The sequence below is a fragment of the Schistosoma mansoni genome, chromosome 3 (assembly GCF_000237925.1).
Source record: "Schistosoma mansoni strain Puerto Rico chromosome 3, complete genome".
In the NCBI taxonomy this organism is placed as follows: Eukaryota; Metazoa; Platyhelminthes; class Trematoda; order Strigeidida; family Schistosomatidae; genus Schistosoma; species Schistosoma mansoni.
In genome coordinates, this window is record NC_031497.1 from 24480651 (window position 1) to 24489631 (window position 8981).

General features: G+C 35.2%; 1 protein-coding gene across 1 annotated transcript; it reads left to right on the top strand.

Moving 5' to 3' along the window:
* The first annotated feature begins 3273 nt into the window (after positions 1 to 3273).
* On the top strand, positions 3274 to 4816 carry Smp_019000.1 (hypothetical protein). The gene is made up of 3 exons (XM_018799748.1): positions 3274 to 3298; positions 3361 to 3409; positions 3550 to 4816. Exons 1-3 carry the CDS (start codon positions 3284 to 3286, stop codon positions 4185 to 4187), a joined length of 702 nt encoding a protein of 233 aa, XP_018651506.1. The 5' UTR covers positions 3274 to 3283; the 3' UTR covers positions 4188 to 4816.
* The last annotated feature ends 4165 nt before the right edge of the window (positions 4817 to 8981 follow it).

Below are 8981 nucleotides of genomic sequence, written 5' to 3' on the forward strand. Positions count from 1 at the left end.
TATATTTCTTTGTGTTTACAAAGTACGATAGATATAGTAATAAGTAGTATGTTTCCCATATCACATACAGTAATAATGATAGATAACCAATACCACAAAACATATATGTGATACAGTCAATCAACATGTGTCAATTAGTATTAATTGTACATTTTCAATATTCAAAGTAGACAAAAGTTTCCTATCAATCCAAATTAAATTTACTAGTTGAAAGACAGTAACATTCAAAATCGAAATAATAAAACATTTACTCTCTGAAATGACATCAAAGTCATAAGTTCTGAGATGAACAATCTGATTATTAATATTGGTTTATTGACTCGTCAATCTCAGTGGAACAAGAAACATAAGACAATTGAATTTCAAAGAATCATCATGAAAATCACCACTGGATGCGATAAGTCTGTACACGATTTTCTATGTCTCAGCAATTCAATCACTCTCATCATCAATAATAGTTCTCTTATTTATCGTCTTGCGTGTTTTTGTGGAAGATTCATCTTCCACTGGAACTTCTCTGATCTCTCTTGTTTTCTTGAGTTGCACTGTTTCCTCAGAATCTTCTTGAACTGGATCTCTGATTACTTCTCTTTTAACAGTTCTTGAACTTTCACCAGCACCACCACCACTTATTTCTCCACCGATTGTACCCCCACCTATTTTGGCACTGGTTGTACCACGAGCTAAACGACCCAATCCTTTCGCTATTAAAAGATTGCGTAGATTTCGATAACCACCACGACCAATAATCGAACCATTTCCGATTCTCGCTCCCCTACCAACACCTAGACCTGCTTTGATTCTTGCCCCACCACCAACACCTAGACCAGCTTTGATTCCTGCACCATCACCAAGACCAAGACCTGCTTTGATTCCTGCGCCAACACCAACACCTAGACCAGCTTTGACTCCTGCGCCAACACCAACACCTAGACCAGCTTTGACTCCTGCGCCAACACCAACGCCTAGACCTCCTTTGACTCCTGCGCCAACACCAAGACCAAGACCTGCTTTGATTCCTGCACCATCACCAACACCTAGACCTGCTTTGATACCCGCGTCACCATCAACTCCTACACCTACAGAGATGGTATCAACAAATAAAAAATCATAATGAATATGATAATTAATGCCACTTGAGTAATTAATGTGTTAAAGTGAAAAAAATAACAATAAACAAGTTAATTAATTAGACTCTCTCTTCACTTACCTCCAGTTTGAAAGAAGAGACATGTCGAGGAAATTGTTATGAATAATATCTATTAGAAATTAACATGAAGAATAGAGTATTTATGAATTAAAATAAAATAATCTCACTAACAGATATGAGCGTCATTAGCTGTGCTGTCAGAAGACTTGGATTGTGTTTAAGCATTTATTGAGAAGCTAAGAATACATTTATACCCGTTCTTCATATTTTTCACGAGGTTACAATCGATTTATTTACTAAACTAGATATGTCACAATATACAATCAATATTATTGTAAAATGTAGGGAAAAGTAATGATGATGATGACGACCAGGTTCTATAACCTCAATTTTTCTATATGAAATGTAAATTAATAATTTGTGACACATGCCATTATTTGATCAGTTTGTCCTTTTATTGAAATGATCGATTTTATTGTCATACTGCAAAACATTATGTCACCGGTTTGATGTCATAACTATACAGGAAGAACTTATTCTTATTATACATTCATTTCTTACATGATCAAACAGAGTTTATGTTGTAAAAGAATCTCAATCTGAGACAAAATAACTGTCCATTGTTTTCAACAGTTATTAACTTGATATCACTTCATGATGGAAATTAAATAAAATGAAACAGTCTATAGGAGGTTATCTTTCTGGATTGACTTTAATGAGAGACACAGTTATTTCTAAATGGAATACATTTTGTACAAGTTATTGAAAAGCTAGGAAAAACCTTGTGTAGTGCTCTAGAGGTTATGCGTTCCCGTGCGTTACCGATATGTTCTGGGTTTGAATCTCGCGAGGTGGGATCGTGGATGCTCACTGCTGAGGAGTCCCACGATAGGACGAAACGGCCGTCCAGTGCTTCCAAGTTTTCCATTGTGGTCTAGCTTCAAATGACTCATGATCTCTACTAATCATTTATTGCTGAAACTCAGTAAAAGACGTTTATATCATGAAATAACCAGTTTCAAAACGTAGACTGCAAATGTGATGTAAAGTCATCTTACATTTGAAATGAAATTTTCCAGCAAAATCTATGTTGTTTAACGGAACACACCCAATGAAACCACTTAGTAACGGAACAATCAAGCACTTATAAGGGACATTGAAAAACTAAGCAACAAAATTCGAAAGAAGGGTATACAGTTTACTTGTATGGACTAAGTCGTAGGAAAACTAAAGATATAAAATATTTATATGTTTATCATTTAATTTGCAGAATTATTCAACACTTATTAACTTGATATCACATCATGGTGGAAATTAAACAAAATGAAACAGTTCATAGAAGGTTATCTTGCTGGATTGACTTTAATTAGAGACACAGATATTTCTAAAAAGAAGATATTCTGTACAAGTTATTGAAAAGCTAGGAAAAATCATGTGTAGTTATTGCATCAAACCGGTGACATAATGTTTTGCAGTATGACAATAAAATCGATCATTTCAATAAAAGGACAAATTGATCGATTTTATTGTCATACTGAAGAAATCGTGTCACGGGTTTGATGCAATAACTATACAGGAAGAACTTATTCTTATTATACATTCATAGCTAACAAGATCAAACAGAGTGTATGCTGTTTTCAACAGTTATTAACTTGATATCACATCATGGTGGAAATTAAACAAAATGAAACAGTTCATAGAAGGTTATCTTGCTGGATTGACTTTAATTAGAGACACAGATATTTCTAAAAAGAAGATATTCTGTACAAGTTATTGAAAAGCTAGGAAAAATCATGTGTAGTTATTGCATCAAACCGGTGACATAATGTTTTGCAGTATGACAATAAAATCGATCATTTCAATAAAAGGACAAATTGATCAAATAATGGCATGTGTCACAAATTATTAATTTACATTTCATATAGAAAAATTGAGGTTATAGAACCTGGTCGTCATCATCATCATTACTTTTCCCTACATTTTACAATAATATTGATTGTATATTGTGACATATCTAGTTTAGTAAATAAATCGATTGTAACCTCGTGAAAAATATGAAGAACGGGTATAAATGTATTCTTAGCTTCTCAATAAATGCTTAAACACAATCCAAGTCTTCTGACAGCACAGCTAATGACGCTCATATCTGTTAGTGAGATTATTTTATTTTAATTCATAAATACTCTATTCTTCATGTTAATTTCTAATAGATATTATTCATAACAATTTCCTCGACATGTCTCTTCTTTCAAACTGGAGGTAAGTGAAGAGAGAGTCTAATCAATTAACTTGTTTATTGTTATTTTTTTCACTTTAACACATTAATTACTCAAGTGGCATTAATTATCATATTCATTATGATTTTTTATTTGTTGATACCATCTCTGTAGGTGTAGGAGTTGATGGTGACGCGGGTATCAAAGCAGGTCTAGGTGTTGGTGATGGTGCAGGAATCAAAGCAGGTCTTGGTCTTGGTGTTGGCGCAGGAGTCAAAGGAGGTCTAGGCGTTGGTGTTGGCGCAGGAGTCAAAGCTGGTCTAGGTGTTGGTGTTGGCGCAGGAGTCAAAGCTGGTCTAGGTGTTGGTGTTGGCGCAGGAATCAAAGCAGGTCTTGGTCTTGGTGATGGTGCAGGAATCAAAGCTGGTCTAGGTGTTGGTGGTGGGGCAAGAATCAAAGCAGGTCTAGGTGTTGGTAGGGGAGCGAGAATCGGAAATGGTTCGATTATTGGTCGTGGTGGTTATCGAAATCTACGCAATCTTTTAATAGCGAAAGGATTGGGTCGTTTAGCTCGTGGTACAACCAGTGCCAAAATAGGTGGGGGTACAATCGGTGGAGAAATAAGTGGTGGTGGTGCTGGTGAAAGTTCAAGAACTGTTAAAAGAGAAGTAATCAGAGATCCAGTTCAAGAAGATTCTGAGGAAACAGTGCAACTCAAGAAAACAAGAGAGATCAGAGAAGTTCCAGTGGAAGATGAATCTTCCACAAAAACACGCAAGACGATAAATAAGAGAACTATTATTGATGATGAGAGTGATTGAATTGCTGAGACATAGAAAATCGTGTACAGACTTATCGCATCCAGTGGTGATTTTCATGATGATTCTTTGAAATTCAATTGTCTTATGTTTCTTGTTCCACTGAGATTGACGAGTCAATAAACCAATATTAATAATCAGATTGTTCATCTCAGAACTTATGACTTTGATGTCATTTCAGAGAGTAAATGTTTTATTATTTCGATTTTGAATGTTACTGTCTTTCAACTAGTAAATTTAATTTGGATTGATAGGAAACTTTTGTCTACTTTGAATATTGAAAATGTACAATTAATACTAATTGACACATGTTGATTGACTGTATCACATATATGTTTTGTGGTATTGGTTATCTATCATTATTACTGTATGTGATATGGGAAACATACTACTTATTACTATATCTATCGTACTTTGTAAACACAAAGAAATATAATGCAGTAATTATATAAACTACTAATTTACATTTAAATTTGTTCAAATGAAGGTGTCTATTAATATAGTATTACGTCCTTGGTTTGAATCTCGCGAGTTGCGATCTTGGATTCGCACTGCTGAAAATTCCCACAATAAGACGAAACGGCCGTTCAGTGCTTCCAGATTTTCCATGGTATTCTAGCTTCCATTGACCCATGATCTCAACTATATAATATTATTAAAATCTTCACGAAATCCCCTTCTGATTGTATTATATCCATCAACTCTCCATCTTTTTCAATTAATTCAACATAGTTAGCTGAAACTGTCGTTAGTAGGGACTATGACAAATCTGGAAAATGAAACAATCATTCAAGTATGTGCCTTCCTGTAAATGTGTAGTGATTGTCTTATTTATCTCTGAGTAGGTAGTTATATTTGATAATGTAGTTCTTAAACTGCACCCTACGTTCCTCGTCACATATATATATATTTATCATGAGTTAAAAAATTATTGTAATGAACAGAACACCGTTTGGGGACAATCGAATTTATTTTAGCACAAATTACAGACTATCTCACTAAATTCTGATGACCATGCAATGAAAAGTTGATTTGCAAAATAACAACCAATTGTCTCAATCTTCACTGTTCCTTCTGTAAATATCAGTTCATCTTCTCTAGTTCCATTGTTCATGCATTTTCCTACCAATCGCACTTCATTTTAATCCTTTGCTTATCGGACTTCTGCCAAAATACATTCTATGTCTGACCATCACCATAAGCTACTTATATTGATATAAGTAGACCACACCACAATACGACTGATATTAGAAATCTTAAAGGCAATGGGTATTTAGTTAATTTTGGATAATATTTTATGTTCATTGACTGTTTGTTGTTTAATTTCGAACCACGTTTGTTTTGTTTCATACTTCTGTATATAAGTCAGTATGTCATTTGGTTGACACAATTATAAGTACCTGAATAGTCTTTTTGGTCGTCCAGTATAATTACACTGATGACTGTTGATTACTTATATTCACATTATATCATACCATATTATTTTTGTTTCAGTATTTCTTCTATCATTTTATCCACTCAAAATGCTATTTGTTTATATAAAAACAATCTACTAGTTTGAAGCAGGAAGGTTGATAATAACTAGAGACCATTGAATAGTTGATTGGATTCATTTTGACACTTCTCAACGATATGCAGTTATGATTAAACAAGCGGTCAAACTCGGTCGATGATAATTTTTGTTTATGTATATTCATTCATATCTGCATAAGAATAATTAAGTGAATAGCTTATTACAGTAGAATCGAGTGTTTACTTGGAATCATTATAATCTCTTAACTAATATATATTTAACTTATTAATTGAGCCATAAATTGTAACCATTGTTTCATTGATTGATTTTGTAGTAGGTAAATATTAGAATGGTATACATCTAAAGAAATTTAGATCTGTCATCAGTACTGACTTACTTACTTACGCCTGTTACCCCTAGTGGAGGAGAACAGGCTACACACCGCACTCCGGCTGTAACTCTTCTAGTGTTACTGCCGGTCTCAAGCCCGGGTAAATGAGGAGGGTGGGCATGAGTTTAGCAAACCCATCCCGTAGAAAACTAAATCGCTAAGAAAACGCTCACCAGAAAATATCATTCAAACCAACCGACATCAGTTGAACAACTCAAAATTATTTGTTTACACAAGTCCAATATGTTATCCCTATTCTCCATGGGAACATTGAGATTTATAAATATTTGAAAATAATGGGCGTAGAACTAGTAATGCCAATAATGATAAATCTAATTTCATGGTAATATGACAAAATCACCCATTGATAACCACATTAGGATTATTTTCACTAACCTCAATAATTATGGGACACCTAACAAAGACTCGTGAACTGCAAACACGAGAAAATCAGGCTGGCTTCAGACCTGGTTGTGGCTGCATCGATCTCATATTCACCATTCGTCAGATATAAGAACACAGGCATCCTTATCGGCATCCGACAATGGTGACTTTTTTGACTCAAAAGCAGCAGTTGAATCTTTAGACCGAGTGGTACTATGGCAGTATCTGTCATTGAAATGTGTTCCTCAGAAGAACATAAACCTTGTGAAGGCTCACTATTAGTGAAGTCAGAGCTTATGGCGAAATGTCATCTAATTTTACAACCTCAAGTCGTGTTCGGCAAGGTTGTCCACTATCTCCATTTTTTTCAATTGTACCATAACCTACTGGATTTTCAGGAATAGATCTTCTGGAAGGTTCACTTATCGACTTAGAATACGCAAATGACAGTCCTATTTGGTGAAGACGCTGATAAAATTCAGTCTTTTGGTAGCACTAAACAGCAATGCCACGATGTTTGGAATGCATCTCTCCCCCTCTAAGTGAAAGTCATTGCTTCAGGACTAGCTTGCGTCAACACCTGAACTAAAGATAGGGAGTGAAGTAGTCAAACGCGTCGACAACTTCACTTATCTTGGAAGTCTGATCAGCCCTAATGGGTTGGTGTCTGATGAAATCTCAGCACGGATTCAAAAAGCTTGTTTGGCTTTTGTCGACTTACATCACCTATGGCGAAGGTGGAATATCCGTCTATCAATTAAAGGACGAGTATACTACGCAGCAGTTCACTCTGTTCTACTTTACGGCTGTGAAACATGGCCATTAAGAGTAGAAGATACTCGTAAGTTACTAGTATTTGACCACAGATGTCTTAGAAATATTGCTCGCATCTCCTGGGATCACTGGGTAAGTAATAGTGAGGTTAGACACAGAGTATTAGAGAATGATGGTAAATCAGTTGATGCGGTCATGAATCTTCATCGACTGAGATGGTTGGGCGACGTGTTGTTACGTATGCCTGAACAATGATTACCACGACGCAAAATGCTGACTAGTGTTGGAGACTAATGGAAGAAAAATAGGGGCGGCCAGACCAAAACGTAACATCAGCCATTGAAGTCACTAACTTCTAGTTTGAGCCATATTGGTAGATGCAGACTACTTGGTTGGGGTCCGCGTGACCTAATGGTTGGGGATTCTGTGTGAAATGGTTCAGTATTGATCACAACACCGTAAAGAATACACTCTTTGCCTTCCCTTAAACTGTGAGATGAAGATTACATCATAATTTTCTTTCCACGAACTATTTCTTTTTTACTGTATCATATCCTTATATGCAACCTTTTCTTCTATGTATTATTGCTATTGAAATAACTGCTTCTATGAATTTGATGTTCATCTTACTTTGCTAATGAGGTATGGTAACTTGAACCGATGCATATATGTGCCTGATCCTACACTGTTAATGACTGACCCACTTATTGTCGTTATAATGACCAATGATTACCTAATCAGATGGATTAAATTATAAAAAGTTAAGTCATTTGTTTAATCACTAGTTTATTAATAAAAAGAAATTATGAATTGATATAAATATTTTATAAAGTTATAGCTGTTACAAGAAATAAGAAGTGGATAAGTACATCCTTCCATAAGCACTGATCACCTAGTGGATGTATAATTATAAAAGTATTTTACAAAGTTATGCACGGGTTTTAAATCAGTATTTACCCGCCATCATCTATCAAAATCTACGTTGAAAATCTTATCGAAAGCTCTCCATTTATTTCTTACTTTATTACTGTAAGGATGGCTCGTTGGCAAACTCTAGGAAGCCTCAAGAAGCCCAGAAAGAGCCGAAGACATTCCATCTAATCACCACTAGGGGAACATTCTAGAATGTAGACGTGTAGCATCCCCATTGGATGGATAAGAATAACCTCCTATGTGCCTATTGGTTGTCCGAAATGATGATTTACTTTCAACCAGAAACTATAAATACATGAGATTTCTGTACTATATTTTGACACTGTTTTGGGGAATAAAATTCCTACTTACTAGTCTTCTCTCTTGCGACGTTGCGGTTTCGATCGTTCAAGTAGACTAGTAGTATGCGGCATAGTAAAAATCAAAGCTCTAGATGTAACAATTACCTTTGACCAATAAATATACACCATTAATCAATTTCCTTACTTACGCCTGTTACCCCCAATGGAGCATAGGCCACCTTAATCAATTTATTGATCTATTATAAACTAGTTGAATGAGCAACTGTGGTTGATTTACTGTTGAAAAAACTTATTTTCATTTCCTAAATTCATATATCGATTTTTATTATTTATCTTTCTTCTTTAAGTGAAATTATGGCATCAAGTTTTCAGAAATCTTACTGCCGGTCCCAAGCCCGAATAAAGGAGGAGGGTTGGGTATGGGGTTAGCGACCTTATCCCGTAGAAAACCAACTCGCTAAAAAAACGCTAACTAGTAACTTTTATGAGAAATAATGATA

Excerpts from the sequence above, each read along its gene's own strand:
- Smp_019000.1 (XM_018799748.1), top strand. Across the intron at positions 3,410-3,549 it reads TCTCTTCTTTCAAACTGGAG|TTGATGGTGACGCGGGTATC; the intron begins GTAAGTGAAGAG and ends TAGGTGTAGGAG.